The 17639-nt window shown below is 43.3% G+C and overlaps 3 protein-coding genes across 4 annotated transcripts; all 3 read left to right on the top strand.

The window, feature by feature from the left end:
• The first annotated feature begins 5603 nt into the window (after positions 1–5603).
• On the top strand, positions 5604–6048 carry LOC118771312 (histone H2B). Its single transcript, XM_036519268.1, has one exon. It carries the CDS (start codon positions 5604–5606, stop codon positions 5976–5978), a length of 375 nt encoding a protein of 124 aa, XP_036375161.1. The 3' UTR covers positions 5979–6048.
• A 3167-nt stretch (positions 6049–9215) lies between these two features.
• On the top strand, positions 9216–9850 carry LOC118771306 (histone H1-like). 2 transcript variants are annotated; one of them, XM_036519263.1, is made up of 2 exons: positions 9216–9563; positions 9603–9850. In XM_036519263.1, exons 1-2 carry the CDS (start codon positions 9216–9218, stop codon positions 9828–9830), a joined length of 576 nt encoding a protein of 191 aa, XP_036375156.1. In that variant the 3' UTR covers positions 9831–9850. The 2 variants fall into 2 exon arrangements, with proteins under 2 accessions (XP_036375156.1, XP_036375155.1); XM_036519262.1 differs by having other exon boundaries at positions 9216–9850.
• Positions 9851–10721: 871 nt separating this feature from the next.
• Positions 10722–11108, top strand: LOC118771309 (histone H2A-like). The gene has a single exon (XM_036519266.1). The coding sequence runs from the start codon at positions 10722–10724 to the stop codon at positions 11106–11108; it is 387 nt and encodes a 128-aa protein (XP_036375159.1).
• The last annotated feature ends 6531 nt before the right edge of the window (positions 11109–17639 follow it).

A 17639-nucleotide genomic window follows, 5' to 3' on the forward strand; every position in this document is an offset into this window, starting at 1 on the left:
TAGGCTCCCCCTGTTTCCAGCTCACCCGCCGCCACTGGCAACAGGCGGTTAATTAGGACAGTGAATTGCATGGATTTACGATAGTAAATATTACTGTATGTCACCTGCTTAGTACAGTAAATTCTAGCATGGCATCTACCTAGATGTTTTGCTTGTTTTTTTTTTGGAAATGTTAAATTTCTTTTCCCTCAATATTTCCTGCCATCGTAGGCAGACTGCCCCAATCTGAAAAGCACAGTCCCTTGAAGCTCTCGTGTGGTCCCTGCCATTAATCTTGAATTTGTCTGTCAGAGGTTTTTCAACTTCACAACAAAATGATAACAGCATAAGTCCCCCTTATGAATCACACTGTTTAACCGTTGATTAGATCACAGTTTCGTGTTGCGCATAGAGAATGTACAGCTTTAAAAAAAACTGAATAGGAAATTCATGATATATGAGATAAGCTGTAGCATTGAATAAAAAATATCAGTAAAATATCATAAATAACAATTTATAGACTAAAGAGTTGATGCAATAAAGGAAAAAAGACTTGATCTGAGGGCCTGTGTAAGCTGCATCTGTTTCTTTTTGTTTTTGAGTCAGATATTGGAAAATGAGAAAATCGAAACATGGAAAAAAGAAACACATTCCCAGAAGAATATCAAAGAAAGTAAAGAAAGTTGTATTTCATTTGCATTTGCCAGTTTGCATTTTCCCTTACTTGTGTTCATTTATACCTTGGAAGCAGACCACTACAATACTCTTAATCATGGAGTCAAACCCCCCAATAAATAAATCAAAACTGTATATTCAGGATATATTTTAGAAACATGTTTTTGAGCTCACAAAACATTTAGAAAAGGTGTAATTTATTACTGTTTTTGTATCTTGCAATATATTTTTGCTTTGCATTAATATATTTTGTTGTTTTGGAATATATTCATCAGCTTAACAACATAGTTCTGCAAAAAATGTCATTTTTGTATGTGACAGTAGTTATGTAGCTTCAAAGATGTATAAACTTTCAAAAATAACACAGGTGACCATTGGAAAAGACGATATGAGTGATGAAAAAAATCAGTCTGACTGTCCTACCACTATAATTATTCAATACCAATTTAAACAGTGGCTGATTGAGATCAGATATTTTGTGGTGACTCCTCTGTCTCCTCTCCTTCCTCAGGTCCTCTCTGCACCATACCGGGTTCTGGGGCGTCCCACCACGGTCAGTTTTGACGTATGGAACCATGGCTCCGCCCGCCACTTCACACTGACTGCCAATGAGGATCATGGCTTTCTCATATAGAGGGCCCCACAGGTAGGACAAAGTACAGTGCAAGGATTTTAACTGCTTTTCATATCGAACAAATGTATATTATACTTCTTATATTTTGTTCATTCAGACTGTCTGTAGGGGAGAGGGGGACAGTTAGAGGGGAGGTGAAGTTGAAGACCCCAGAGGACACAGAGTCAGGGGGGGCTGTCACCCTCACACTCACTGTCTGAGTGCTGTATTCCCTCAACGCAAACTACGCCGTGGCACATCTGACCACCATGTAACAGGTGAGTATGGGCAGTACGCACACCTTCTCACACCGGCTCCTGCACTCTCACCCAGTCATTCCATGGAAAAAGATCAGTTAATGTAGAAGAGTGAAAGCCAGAACATAAAGGAAATTCATTTAATGCTGCTACTTCTCATCCACCTGATTGTACATGCTGTGTAGCTCACACTGTATGAGATCATCAGATAAGTGACTGTATGGAATGGAATGAAATGCAATGGAATGTAATGGAATGGACTGCCCCTCTGTTCCTCTTCCCAGACCCCCGATAAGACCCCCCCCCCCCTCTCTTCCTGCTCCCCAATGCGTGTGGAGGCTGCCTACCCTCCCCAATGCAGCCAGGGGAGCTGGACTGTGTCTCTGGGTCTTTACGTCTAATGTAACAGGAGACTCAACTTGGAATTCTTTCCATTTCTCTGCGTTAGCAGAGTGCAACTCCAGGAACCGTCTAAGCGGTCCTTCTTGCATAAAACAGAGCTCGTAATCTTTTCTGTTCGGCAGCTCAATAAAAGAAAACACATCGCTGGCGCTGACTCGAAAAGCCTTTCCCCAATCTCATTTCTAGTGGGTGCGTCACCTTTCTCAGTGAACTTGAGTCTCACCCAATACTGCCCGATACGGGCTGCATAAGCCCCAGACGGGGGCATGCTGATTTTTGGGAGTCTCTCAAGGGTGTCAAGTGAATGTTACCAACAAATTATTACGGAAGAACAATTAATTCCCTCGTTTCCCTTGGCCAGACATCTTTCGACACCGTCAGTACAACAATCTGGAACAGCCGGTAATTGTTGCCATGCTAAGGAATTTGCTGTTAAAGCCTCCTTGAATGTACGGAGCCGTGCAAGAGGGAGGGCGGGGTCTAAGTTGAGCCCGCTTTTCTTAGAGTAGAGGCTTCAATCAGGTCGTCTTCGGGTGAGTATATGCGGGCACATAGATGCCAAGTTATTACGTCTGTTCGTAGCTCTTATAACGACAAGTATGTCTGGCCGTGGGAAGGGAGGTAAAGGTTTGGGGAAAGGAGGCGCTAAGCGTCACCGTAAGGTTCTTCGCGATAATATCCAGGGTATTACCAAGCCCGCAATTCGTCGCTTGGCTCGCCGTGGTGGTGTTAAGCGCATCTCTGGTCTGATTTATGAGGAGACGCGCGGTGTGCTGAAGGTCTTCTTGGAGAACGTTATTCGTGATGCCGTTACCTACACCGAACATGCCAAGAGGAAGACTGTCACCGCCATGGATGTGGTGTACGCTCTGAAGCGGCAGGGTCGCACTCTGTACGGCTTCGGAGGCTAAGCGTCACGTCTGCACGGAATCCTAAAGTGAAAAGCAACCCAAAGGCTCTTTTAAGAGCCGCCCACTTTTCCCATGTGAAAGAGTCAGACGTTCCACGCTCAAAGACACAGTTGTAACATTGTTGTTGTTGTGCTTGTGTGCTGCTCCCTTCGCAGTCTACGAGGCCGTAACCAAACTTAAGCTGACTGCCGGTAACACCTTGCGACTTGCTGTAAAAACGAAAGCCCTGTAGGGCAAACACTCGAACGGGGAGCTGGGACTCACCCATAAACTGGGACACAGACTAACAAATCATTAATAATCATTAAGGTGGCTCTATCGTGCATGTTAAAACTTGACGCTTTCTGAGAGCCAAACTTGTGTTGAATACATAAGGTGCCAAAAAATGTCAGAAGACCAAGGACGCCACACGGCTGACATCAGTACGAAGACTGCCGAGAAGAGCTGCTGTTAAATCGTCTGGTTTAAATGTTAAAAATGTGTCCCATTGCCTGATTGACCTAAGAGCATTTTATTTCGGAATGTGATAGGTCAGTCGCCTGAAATAGTAAACAGTAAGAACCAAAGACCACTGACGTAGAATATGTTTCTTTTTTTTTTTTTGCAATTCTCTTTTTATTATGATTTTACATGGTTACATTTATAAAATTCATAATTGAGAATTTAACTCCATAGAACAATAATACTGGGGTGTATATCTGCGATTCTAAAAACAAAACCACCGATACAAAAGGGTTGACTGGAAATAAAAAAAAAAAAAGGGGTGGGAAATGGATATAAATCCAAACCTTAAACAAATGATGGTCGAACCTGTTTAACATATCTAATCCATTTTCCCCATCTTCTCAAAAATAGATCCCGCTGCAATCTTATAGCAAAAGTAATTCTTTCCATCTTAAAAATGTCATAAATGATATCAAACCATTCATCCACTGCTGGTTTTTCTAGTTTAAGCCACTTCCTTGTTATGGCTTTTCGAGAAGCAGCACTCAAAATCTGAAATAAGTATTTGTCATTAACGGAGACATTTTCTGATGGTATAACTCCTAAATATAATGTCACAAACTCGAAAGGAATGTTTGTCTGGAATACTTTTTGCAGAATGTTGTAGACCTCCTGCCAGAAGGGGAACAATATTGAACAAGACCAGAATATGTGAAAATGATTTGCCTCGAGGCTTACACACTGTCTCCAACATTTAGATGAATTAGTGTAATGTCTTTTTTGAGCTGGAGTGATAAAAAATCTGATAAGGTTTTTCCAACAAAACTCTCTCCATAGTGTTGAATTTGAAGTTTTCCATTGTATCTCACATAAATGTTCCCAATCTTCTTCATTTAGGACTAGATTTCCTTCCCTCTCCCATTTCTGTTTTACTTGCAGCGGACTATCTTTCATTTTTTGTAATCCCCTATAGAGTCTTGAGATGGTTTTTTGGCCTGAGCCTGAACCATATGCATCCATGAAAACTTTTAAAAAAATATTATCCCCTAGCTCTTGTTTAATCTCTTTCCTTATTTTCTCAATATAATGACGAATCTGTAGGAATCTATAGAAGTCATCATTATTTAGCCCAAATTGTCTCTTTAGATTTTGAAAACTGTTCACTGACCCTTTACACAAGAAAGTACAATATGCTGTTAATCCATGAGTTTTCCAACCCTTAAATCTTGCATCCAAATTTTTGGGCATGAAATCTGGATCATATGCACACCATCTCAAAACTTTTATCGCCTCTTTCAAATGATTTTTATCTATTATCCTATTCCACAATTTAACTGGTAAAGCAATCCAGGGGTTTCCCAGATCAGTTATCTTATTCATCAACCCCTTATCCCCTATTGCCGCTTGTATTGGGAACTCTGCTGATATAGCCCCTTCTAACTCCCTCCATCTGGCATTATATTCTGGATTGCACCAGCACACTAACGGTCTCAGTTGAGCTGCAATATAATAGTCTTTTAAACACGGGAGCGCAACCCCCCCCCTTATTCTTTGCTACCTGTAAACTCTGGTATTTGATTCTTGGTCGACGCCCCTGCCAAATGTACCGCGAGATGAGTTTATCCCACTCCTTGAATTGTTGATCTGATGTATCTAGTGGAAGCGATTGAAAGAGATACAATAATCTCGGCAGAATAACCATTTTGACAGATTCAATACGAGAACCGAAATTAAGAAATGGTATTAAATCCCATCTCCTTATGTCTTCCCAGAATATGTTTCATTGTAATTATAGAAGAGTTAACTCTTGTATCTGAGGTAGAAAAAGAAAAACGTCGAGTCTCAAATGTCTGTTGGATATCATAGTTCGGCGTGCATAAGATGTTTATAGATTTTTGTTTTACATGTTACAGATTTACATGTTTTTTGATGTATTATTAATGTATGTTACGCAGATTTTTTCATTGTTGGTTTTTCAGATGTGTCTTGAAAGTATTTCCTGAGTAATGTCACCTACATAGTCTAAACCTTCTTGCAGAAAAAGAAAGATAAAAATAATAGCTACAAAAAAAGCGCAAACGAGGGAGTCGCGCGGTAGAAGTCCTTTGTTTTGATAGACGGCTAACGTTTAGGCATGTGGTGTTCCCGCCTAAGGAAGTCAGCCAATCGAATTTGAATGTCATCGAGTGGGAGGAATCTGCCAATGAGATCCAGCAATAACTGGCTGGGCAGAGATCGTGGCAAAAATTTGCATACCTTCTTCATATAGCTCAAGCATGAGGCGTGAGCGTTTTCATTTGTGTCTGCAAAGAAGCGAGCATCATGCCTGAACCAGCCAAGTCTGCGCCCAAGAAAGGATCGAAGAAAGCCGTCACTAAGACGGCCGGTAAGGGCGGTAAGAAGCGCAGAAAGTCCAGGAAGGAGAGCTACGCGATCTATGTGTACAAGGTGTTGAAACAAGTGCATCCTGACACCGGCATCTCTTCAAAGGCTATGGGCATCATGAATTCCTTCGTCAACGATATCTTCGAGCGCATCGCCGGTGAGTCGTCTCGTTTGGCTCACTACAACAAGCGCTCCACTATCACCTCCAGGGAGATCCAGACTGCCGTGCGCCTGCTGTTGCCCGGAGAGCTGGCCAAACACGCCGTGTCCGAGGGCACCAAGGCCGTCACCAAGTACACCAGCTCCAAGTAAAACGACGTGGTGACACGTCCAACCCAAAGGCTCTTTTCAGAGCCACCCACTGTTTCGGATAAGAGGCGAAAACCACCCCCCCCGGGTCCACTTTGTTGGATCGTCAATGAGTGGGTAGAAAGATCTTAAGCATAAACGGCTTAAACATAAATGTGCGACAGCGCACGTGCTCCGGATCAGATGATTGCTTACCCTGTGTTACTGTCCTATAGTTCAATTTTCTACTTTCCTGCTTATCCATAGGTTGCACTCAGTGCTCATTTCTGCACTGTACTTTTTAATGTACATTTATTTACGATTTTATTGGGTCTTGACATTATATACTATATATATAAAGGAAGAAGCTTAACGTGGCTTAATGTCCCAAAACAACGATCAATGATCACCAAATTTGACATCAAAAAAGCTTACGTACTCAAAGGATTTCGGTTTTTTTTTTTACGGGTGGAAATGTTTGACAACAGATGTATGGATATGGGGATTTTAATGCCAGGTGTGAACGTATTTAGAGCTGTCCACTTGGGATCGGATCACCCAAGACAATACCAGGTGTGAACCAGGGCCGTTGTGCCTTCCATCTCCTCCTCACTTTCTCTCACATATAAAAATGTACATATGCACAGACATGCAAACACACACGAGCACACATGAATTGCTTCAGATGGAGTTGTATTGTATTGTACTCTCTCTTTCACGCACACTCTCGTGGATTTGCAGCAGTGCCACATCCCCTACCCCACCCCTAACGACGTTGCTCGTGGTAAGGCTGTGTTTTCTTGTCAGTTTGCCACATAATTAAAAAAAAACCATTTTTTACAGGAGAGGATTGTTTTCTCACATGGAATGGAGTCAGGGGCGGGGTCATAATGTTATAAATGTGCTGCACATGTCAGCTGACATCCACCTGAGGTTGCAGCCGGGGCAGGTTTGCCAATTCTGCCGCCCCAAAGACGGACCGTAATACAAGCAAAATGTGTTACAAGTGTGAAAAATAGATCTGTAAAGCCCATGCTTGCCGACTTGCATACTGTCATACATGTGCTAAATAGAGAAATACACAGCCATGAGCTTGGTGCTCATGCTTCCTAAGATAAGAGTTGAAGAAAGTTATTAGATCTGTCAAAAAGTTCAAGAATGTTATTGCTGTATTTCCTCTCAATAAAATTCACTGACATTTTCATGGTCATGATGCGCTGAATTCTTACGCTATGTGCTATCTGTTGAGCTCAGTTAGTAATTGTTCTGTTCTACATTATACCACAAGGTGGTGCTGTGAGTTAGTGCACGTTAGGAAAGAAGGAAAAAGTGACTTGGCTGTTGTTGCGGTTGTTGCTTTGCACCGGATGCCTGGTGGAGGGAGCCTGTGCCTAGTTTCTTTTATTAAAATCTGTAACCACCTACCGGCGTTGTTTTACTTCTAAACACTACACTACACTACACTACACTACACTACACTACACTATCTCTTGCTGAAAAATATACAATTTATATACAAAATATACGATTGCAATAACCTAAGCCAATAAATAAAAACAATAAACATAGATTGCAGCAAAATATTATATAATTATATATAATGTGTGTGTGTGTGATTTGTATTAAAATAAAGTGGCGTGCAGATAATACATTCAGTCTCTCCGCACTGTGAAGTCCGAAAACACAGTTATCCATCAAGCTGTTGATGAGAGTTTCTTCACGCAAAATAGATTTGGGCCTTAAATTTCAATTAAGGGCCTTTATCATACGAGTGTGGCGAAGGTGGATCATTTTTGACCCGAAGGACAAGGGGAGTATACAGAATATTAAGATCACACAAGGGCTAAGTGTCCCACGCATAGGGGTACGAATATCAGTAGCTACTAGAGTAATCGCGGCAGAGTGGTGTTGTGGTAAGGAGCAGGACTATATAGGATGTATGAAAATACAATTAACGATAAAATACAACTAACAAACAAGGGTGCAAAGGCGCCAGCAACATAGGTGCAGTAGAGGTTCGGTGTAAATATTGCACTTATTCCAAGTAGTAAATAAATAATATAAATATAGATATTGCACGTGCTCCAGTGAGGGCAGTACATCAGTCTTGTCAGCCTGATTAGATATTTGAGTTCAGTAATGTTACAGCTTTTGGGTAGAAACTGCTTTTCAGTCTATTTGTGCGTGTGCGGATTGCTCTGAAGCGCCTGTCTGATGGGAGGAGCTTAAACAGATAGTGTCCAGGGTGTGTAATGTCCTTTATGATGTTCTTAGCCCTCCTCACGCAACAAGTGCTGTGAAGATGTTCCAGTGATGGTAACTCCATGCCAACAACGTCTTGTGCTGTTTTCAACACGCTGCAGGGCCTTTTTTTATCAGCTTTATTGCAGCTGCTGTACCAGGCTGTCATGCAGTTTGTTAGGATGCTCTCTGTGGTGCATCTATAAAAGCTGACAAGCAGCTTTTGGGGGAGGTTCGTGGTTGCCCACCACTGCTGAGGTGTTGTCAGCCCAGGAGAGATCCTCTGTGGTGGTGACTCCCAAGAACTTGAAGCTGGGGACTATGTGTAGTCTAGGCAGCCAGAAAAAAGAAATAAAAAAATAGGTTGTGCTTTATGCCAAAAAAGATTTGAGAACCCCCGATAACATACGCAGGCACGAAGACAGAGAGGCAGATGACGGTAGTGATCAAAATCTCACCCAAGGGCAGCGAAGAGGATACACGGTTTGACGTGTGCTTTAACTGGCACAACAGGAGTACGATTTAAAACTCACGCCGGGTTACGAAAGGACTGACATCGTGTTTTCGAGATGCGTATGGGTCTTGCGTGAATGGATAACACGCGATGTCAACGTGCAGTAAATGTTTTAGCCGCTTAAAGTGTGAAAATCTGCACGAAAAGCAATGCGAACGGTTCCGTGTCCCCGCAAAGCGACTAGGTTTTGGGCACGTCGCACTAAAACATAGCAGAACTCCGTAACACGAAGGGTTGTGATGCGAGCGGAAAGGCTTTCCTTCATTATTCTGTGCTTTTTCACCTGGTGTACAATTGCAAGGTTGATTATTTGACTGATTTTCACGACGAGAAAACACAAGCGGACAAGGTTGTCGGGAGCACCGAATCATTGCCGCGGGGGTTGAATCTACACGGTTCTCATGTTATGTTTAAGTAAGGCCAACCCCCTGGTTGGCAAACAGTTTTGAATCACGTTGACCTACGTGCTGTTTACGTGTTAACCGAGAAATCCGAACGAGAGAATCATGGCTGAAGTCGCACCAGCTCCCGCCGCCCCGGCCAAGGCTCCTAAAAAGAAAGCGGCAAGCAAACCCAGGAAATCGGGCCCCAGCGTTGGAGAATTGATCGTCAAGGTCGTGTCCGCCTCCAAAGAGAGGAGCGGAGTGTCCCTCGCTGCCCTGAAGAAAGCTCTGGCGGCCGGCGGCTACGATGTGGAGAAGAACAACTCCCGTGTCAAGCTGGCGCTCAGGAGCCTGGTAACCAAGGGCACCCTGCTGCAGACTAAAGGAACCGGCGCATCTGGCTCTTTCAAGCTCAACAAAAAGCAAGCCGAGGCTGCGAAAAAGAAGCCTGCTAAGAAAGTAGCTCCGAAAGCAAAGAAGCCGGCCGCCAAGAAACCCGCTGCTGCCAAGAAGCCCAAGAAGGCAGCGGCAAAGAAGCCCGCCGCCGCGAAGAAGTCACCGAAGAAGGCGAAAAAGCCCGCTGCACCCAAGAAGGCCACGAAGAGCCCCAAGAAAGCCAAGAAGCCGGCTGCAGCCAAGAAGCCGACCAAGAGTCCCAAGAAAGCCAAGGCAGCCAAGCCCAAGGTGGCCAAACCCAAGACCACCAAAGCCAAGAAAGCGGCTCCCAAGAAAAAGTGAACACCTCACTTCATTTCTCGTACCGCAAAGGCTCTTTTAAGAGCCACCCAATCAATTCGTGAAAGCGCAAATACGTTCTGTTTAGTTCTCTTGCTTGTATGTTTGCAGTTGTGACTGTAAGCCAGCTCGATTTCTGTGAATACATGTGCAGCTCTCTTTACACGCCTCCGTACACGCTGCATATGCCGATGGCAACAGAAATGAGCTGGGTTCAGACCTTCGTGCGCAGTAACATGCACACGCTCTACATAGCGTCCCAGTAGCAGCAATTTTTGAATCGTGTTAATTAGTATCAGTATTGATTCCACGAGTGGGAAATAAGATTTATCACTGTACACCACAAGTAATTCACAAACACTTGGGAAATAAACAGTACAGACGAGCAACACAGACTACTTAAAAAGGAAAAACCTAACGCATCAAGAATTAAGAACTTTGTCACAGGCACAGTTATAACATTATACAACTTGAAATGTACAACTGGTCCAACTCCATAGACTGTGAAAAGTAGCAGAGATGAATCAGTAATAGTAATAAAAATAAAGTATCGCACCTTTCAAGAGTATGTGTTTACGATTTGTGTGGCATATTAAATAAGCGAGTGTAACTATACATATCAGTATTCATGTCGGCTATGCGTTTGCAAATGATGAATGGCTCAGTGTGGAGGCTGTTGTACGGATACATTTTAGTGACGTTGAATTCTCCACCAGTAACATTGTAAAAGTTGAACGCCCGCGCAAAAGGCCTGTTCAGATTTGATTGGATAAAATCCAATCGAAGCCTTATCCAATGAACGCGTTTCTTGTAGCTATAACCCAGGCACGCGAGTGTTGGTTGCGTCATTTCATTTGATAGTTGTCGAGTAAGCGCAGCAAGGCGAGGCTAAACATGAGCGGAAGAGGTAAAACCGGTGGGAAAGCCAGGGCTAAGGCCAAAACACGTTCGTCCAGGGCTGGGCTCCAGTTCCCGGTCGGTCGCGTTCACAGACTGCTCCGCAAAGGAAACTACGCCGAGCGCGTCGGCGCTGGTGCCCCGGTCTACTTGGCGGCCGTGCTCGAGTATCTGACGGCTGAGATCCTTGAGTTGGCTGGTAATGCTGCTCGGGACAACAAGAAGACCCGTATCATTCCCCGTCACCTGCAGCTTGCAGTGCGTAACGACGAGGAGCTGAACAAGCTCCTGGGCGGTGTCACTATCGCTCAGGGCGGAGTTCTGCCTAACATCCAGGCTGTGCTGCTGCCCAAGAAGACCGAGAAAGCCGTCAAGGGCAAGTAATTGCTGCAGCGACCACCACTACCCCAGTAACCCAAAGGCTCTTTTAAGGGCCACCCACTGGTGTCTTTAAAATGTGCAAAACTGCTCTCTACTCGAGTGTACCTGTGGTCAACGTATTGATCAACAATATATTTCAACGGCCTCACGCGACTCTGCAAAATGTATGACTGCGTACAGTCATACAAAGTGTACTTGATGATAATCCGGGTTGATCTTGTCTCGTGAGGCCGAACTGTAGCGGTATTATCTAGCAACTCGAATGACTCGGTAGCTTGTGAAATATTCTGACCTATCCGAGTGTTTTGAGCGGCTCTTTGGTGCGAGAGTGATTTTTCGCCTTCAAAGGGCGGTTACGTTGTAAGTACACAATAACATGTCTGGCAATACGAGTAGTATTGTACGATATGATTATTTCGCAGATAAACTTAGTGATCCCCGCCCCCTAAAAGAACGATGAGCTGCTCTATTGAACGGCTCTCGGGAAGGAACGGAGCCGAAAGAACGGTTATTCCCATCATTACTGTGAAAGAGAATTACAGGGAGGAGAGCAACAAAATTGGAACAAAGGGCTTTGTGCGGGAGGAAGCTTTGCGAGGAGATCGGGAAAGAAGGCGGGAGCAGAGAGATATTTGAATTTTAGGCAGCAGAGACGATGAAGAAACGACCCAATGGCCACAGACAACGAACTGAAGTGCGGACCAATGACAGCTCCGTATAAGCTCATCCAATCAGCCTTTGCCTGCTACGCCTTATAAACATGTGCTGAGGGTATCGTTGTTACTTTTCTGTCAAGAAAAAAAGTTAGTGTTTCGCCGCGATGGCTAGAACCAAGCAGACTGCCCGTAAATCTACTGGTGGCAAAGCCCCCAGGAAGCAGCTCGCCACTAAGGCTGCTCGTAAGAGCGCGCCTGCAACAGGCGGTGTGAAGAAGCCTCACCGCTACAGGCCCGGCACAGTGGCTCTGAGAGAGATCCGCCGTTACCAGAAGTCTACCGAGCTGCTGATTCGCAAACTGCCTTTCCAGCGGCTGGTGAGAGAAATTGCCCAGGACTTCAAGACCGACTTGCGTTTCCAGAGCTCTGCTGTCATGGCTCTGCAGGAAGCCAGCGAGGCCTATCTGGTTGGCTTGTTTGAGGACACCAACTTGTGCGCCATCCACGCCAAAAGGGTGACCATCATGCCCAAGGACATTCAGCTGGCCCGCCGCATCAGAGGAGAGCGCGCTTAAAATACGACTACTCCATCTAACCGGATATCCAACGGCTCTTTTAAGAGCCACACAAGTGTCTCATAACAGCAGATCTCCATCTTTCCGTACTCAGGATGTGATCATGTGGGTCCGAGCATTCTCTTGTCGCATGTTTGTGCGCCGTAATTGTTTCGCGATCCATTACACGGCTCTCTAGTGACATGTATTTGAAGTTGTACTTTTTTTTTTTTAACGGCCTTAGAGAGCACGTTATATTCCCTTCTATTATGCGACGTAACGCAACAGCTGAAGCTGAATCCAGACAAAGACTGGATACCGCTACCCTTTACTTTCTCTAATGTATAGCAACGCATCTGCTCAACAGTAGACAGTGTCTAAAACGTACTTGAGAGAATTGAGCGGCATTTTACAAAGGTAGGCTACCTAGCTAGCCAGCTCGTGATGGTAAAATCCTGTGATTCTGTTTTCAATGCTACCATTTCAATCGTTGACATGGTTGTGTGTGAGCTTAGTTTCCCCTGTGTTCCCCTCAGGGGAAAGCGCCACTGGGTACCCCGCACACAGCGTCTGTTTGGAGGTCAGATTGTGGGACAGGCATTGGTTGCTGCTGCCAAGTCTGTCAGTGAGAACGTCTTTGCCCATTCCCTGCACTGTTACTTTGTACGAGCATATGGAATGTTTTCCTGTGTTTGAGAGGGAATTCTTCTAAAGGCATTTGCTTGCAAGGAGTAATAGTGCACAAATAAACGACCATGGCCATTGCCTTTGGGTATTGACATTTGCATAGATGAACTGTGATATTTTGCATAAAATTTGATATGAAGATGAGCTCCTGATAAAAAGCTGTATTCACTATGATGTCACATTTGACCTCGTAAGCGTTACACACACACATTGTGCAGGCAAGAGGGCGAATGGCCTACCACCATAAATACTCCTAAATCAGTGACCTCAGGTCACATACCTACTTAAAATAAGCAGCCATTGCATTAAGATTGCAAGAAGTCACCTAAAACAGTCAGATACTTAAAACCTCAAACTAATGATTGACTGTTTGGATACGCATTTCATTTTGCCAGATAAAAGCAGAAGTAAGTATTGGTAAGCATTAATCTGCCCCTCAGATGTAGAATCCTTAAAACGGTGGCCACAGTCATGTTCGGTTTAATCTGAAGGAGGTTCAGGTGCCAAATACACTATATGGACAAAAATATTTGGACGCCTGACCATTACATTGTAATGACATTGTATTCAAATACATATACTTTGATATGGAGTTGGTCCCCCTTTTGCAGCTATAACAGCATCCACTCTTCTTGGAAGGCTTTCCACAAGATTTTGGAGTGTTTCTGGGGGAATCTGTGCCCATTCATTCTGTAGAGCATTTATGAGGTCAGGCACTGATGTTGGACGAGAAAGCCTGGCTCGCAATCTCCGTTCCAGTTCATCCCAAAGGTGCTCGATGGGGTTGAAGTCAGGGCTCTGTGCGGGCCAGTCAAGTTCTTCCACACAAAACTCATCAAACCATGTCTTTATAGTCCTTGCTTTGTGCACTGGGGCACAGTCATGTTGGAATAGAAAAGGGCCTTCCCCCAAACTGTTGCCATAAAGTTGGAAGCATAGCATTGTCCAAAATGGCTTGGTATGCTGAAACATTAAGATTGCCCTTCACTGGAGATAAGGGGCCTAGCTCAAACCCTGAAAAACGGGTGTAGCCAAATACTTTTGTCCATATAGTGTACTTCTAATAATAATATATTATAGAACTCTCAACCAATCTTAAGGCTACTTAAAAACAGTAACATCCAGATGGGCCACAACAGCAGAGGGTTGCCTTCTCCCCTTCAGCACAATCACGTGTGTGTGTGTGTGTGTGTGTGTGTGTGTGTGTGTGTGTGTGTGTGTGTTTCTTTGTGTGCATCTACATGATCGGACCACTTGCCCTTTTACACCTCACAGTTGACTGTACCATCATGTCATGGGAAAAATGTTGGAAGACTCGATGTTGTGTGATAACGTGTATTTCTCAATATAGCAGCAAAACCACTGGTGTCATTGCGATGCTCATGAAGAGCTGAATGTAAGAATGATAATCTTAAAAATATAAGTGGTATTTCCAGATGCTGGGATCTGAAGCACAAAATTAAGTCCTGAAGAAACTTCCAGGCACACCCCCACCATAAAATTAATTATGCGCGGGTCAGGGAGAGAGCTTCTTCTTAAGTCAGGCCTAGAACAGGCCTCGATGCTCAGTTTTTGCCTACACTCAGCCTTGATGTTCAGCCTTATGCTCAGGTAGATGCTCAGTCATCTGTTCAGGCATCCAGTCCATGCCTCAGTTTCTCCTGCACCTTTTTGGACTTTTCCTTTTGGAGTTCTGCTGCTATTGTGAGTGGTTCCTGGGTTCTTCCTTCCTGGTAACAATTGCCTTGGGTAATTTTCTCTTCACACATTCATTCATCCATCCATCCATGTTCTTGTTTTGTTAATGTCTTTATGTAATTTACTGTCTGTTAAGGCAGTGGGCGAGGTCTGTAGCCCAGACTTTCAATTTTGTCTTTGTCTTAGTGTAACTGCTCAATAAAGCTTTTTACTTTATTCCAGTTGTATATTTCTGGCAAAGGTTGATCCACCAGACTGCTCATTTCCTATCAATGAATTCGGTGATTTAATTGATATCTTTAATATTAATTATTAAATTAAATAAAATTTCCTTATTTATTTTACATGTTAGTTAAGTGAGGAGTTTTATTAATTGGCGTCATTTGTTTTCAGTATTCAGAGTTCCAGGTGATAAACAAGGGCATCAATTCCTAGGACCGCTGGGTTCAGACCATTTAATTTAATTAAATCCTCACTTCCCCGACAACACCCAGCAATAGGCTTCCCCTGTTTCCAGCTCACCCGCCGCCACTGGCAACAGGCGGTTAATTAGGACAGTGAATTGCATGGATTTACGATAGTAAATATTACTGTATGTCACCTGCTTAGTACAGTAAATTCTAGCATGGCATCTACCTAGATGTTTTGCTTGTTTTTTTTTTGGAAATGTTAAATTTCTTTTCCCTCAATATTTCCTGCCATCGTAGGCAGACTTGCCCAATCTGAAAAGCACAATCCCTTGAAGCTCTCGTGTGGTCCCTGCCATTAATCTTGAATTTGTCTGTCAGAGGTTTTTCAACTTCACAACAAAATGATAACAGCATAAGTCCCCCTTATGAATCACACTGTTTAACCGTTGATTAGATCACAGTTTCGTGTTGCGCATAGAGAATGTACAGCTTTAAAAAAAACTGAATAGGAAATTCATGATATGAGATAAGCTGTAGCATTGAATAAAAAATATCAGTAAAATATCATAAATAACAATTTATAGACTAAAGAGTTGATGCAATAAAGGAAAAAAGACTTGATCTGAGGGCCTGTGTAAGCTGCATCTGTTTCTTTTTGTTTTTGAGTCAGATATTGGAAAATGAGAAAATCGAAACATGGAAAAAAGAAACACATTCCCAGAAGAATATCAAAGAAAGTAAAGAAAGTTGTATTTCATTTGCATTTGCCAGTTTGCATTTTCCCTTACTTGTGTTCATTTATACCTTGGAAGCAGACCACTACAATACTCTTAATCATGGAGTCAAACCCCCCAATAAATAAATCAAAACTGTATATTCAGGATATATTTTAGAAACATGTTTTTGAGCTCACAAAACATTTAGAAAAGGTGTAATTTATTACTGTTTTTGTATCTTGCAATATATTTTTGCTTTGCATTAATATATTTTGTTGTTTTGGAATATATTCATCAGCTTAACAACATAGTTCTGCAAAAAATGTCATTTTTGTATGTGACAGTAGTTATGTAGCTTCAAAGATGTATAAACTTTCAAAAATAACACAGGTGACCATTGGAAAAGACGATATGAGTGATGAAAAAAATCAGTCTGACTGTCCTACCACTATAATTATTCAATACCAATTTAAACAGTGGCTGATTGAGATCAGATATTTTGTGGTGACTCCTCTGTCTCCTCTCCTTCCTCAGGTCCTCTCTGCACCATACCGGGTTCTGGGGCGTCCCACCACGGTCAGTTTTGACGTATGGAACCATGGCTCCGCCCGCCACTTCACACTGACTGCCAATGAGGATCATGGCTTTCTCATATAGAGGGCCCCACAGGTAGGACAAAGTACAGTGCAAGGATTTTAACTGCTTTTCATATCGAACAAATGTATATTATACTTCTTATATTTTGTTCATTCAGACTGTCTGTAGGGGAGAGGGGGACAGTTACAGGGGAGGTGAAGTTGAAGACCCCAGAGGACACAGAGTCAGGGGGGGCTGTCACCCTCACACTCACTGTCTGAGTGCTGTATTCCCTCAACGCAAACTACGCCGTGGCACATCTGACCACCATATAACAGGTGAGTATGGGCAGTACGCACACCTTCTCACACCGGCTCCTGCACTCTCACCCAGTCATTCCATGGAAAAAGATCAGTTAATGTAGAAGAGTGAAAGCCAGAACATAAAGGAAATTAATTTAATGCTGCTACTTCTCATCCACCTGATTGTACATGCCGTGTAGCTCACACTGTATGAGATCATCAGATAAGTGACTGTATGGAATGGAATGAAATGCAATGGAATGTAATGGAATGGACTGCCCCTCTGTTCCTCTTCCCAGACCCCCGATAAGACCCCCCCCCCCCTCTCTTCCTGCTCCCCAATGCGTGTGGAGGCTGCCTACCCTCCCCAATGCAGCCAGGGGAGCTGGACTGTGTCTCTGGGTCTTTACGTCTAATGTAACAGGAGACTCAACTTGGAATTCTTTCCATTTCTCTGCGTTAGCAGAGTGCAACTCCAGGAAATGTCTAAGCGGTCCTTCTTGCATAAAACAGAGCTCGTAATCTTTTCTGTTCGGCAGCCCAATAAAAGAAAACACATCGCTGGCGTTGAGCCACTGGGACTCGAAAAGCCTTTCCCCAATCTCATTTCTAGTGGGTGCGTCACCTTTCCCGGTGAACTTGAGTCGAAACTTTTTTGTGAGTCTCTCAAGGGTAAGTGAATGTTACCAACAAATTATTACGGAAGAACAATTAATTCCCTCCTTTCCTTTTTTTTTAAAGACTTTATTCGATTTTGCCAGAGAGATTACATCCTTAAAGATGACATTGCTCAAGGAGTGTATTCAATACACATTAAATGCACATTAGTATACTCAAAAAGCAAGACAGGAAAAAGAAAAGAGAAAAAAGAAAAAAAAAACTGCATAACACATCAAACACGTATGTATATATCATAGATGTAGTATCTTGCACAT

This window comes from Megalops cyprinoides, chromosome 24 (genome assembly GCF_013368585.1).
Source record: "Megalops cyprinoides isolate fMegCyp1 chromosome 24, fMegCyp1.pri, whole genome shotgun sequence".
Taxonomy (NCBI): domain Eukaryota; kingdom Metazoa; phylum Chordata; class Actinopteri; order Elopiformes; family Megalopidae; genus Megalops; species Megalops cyprinoides.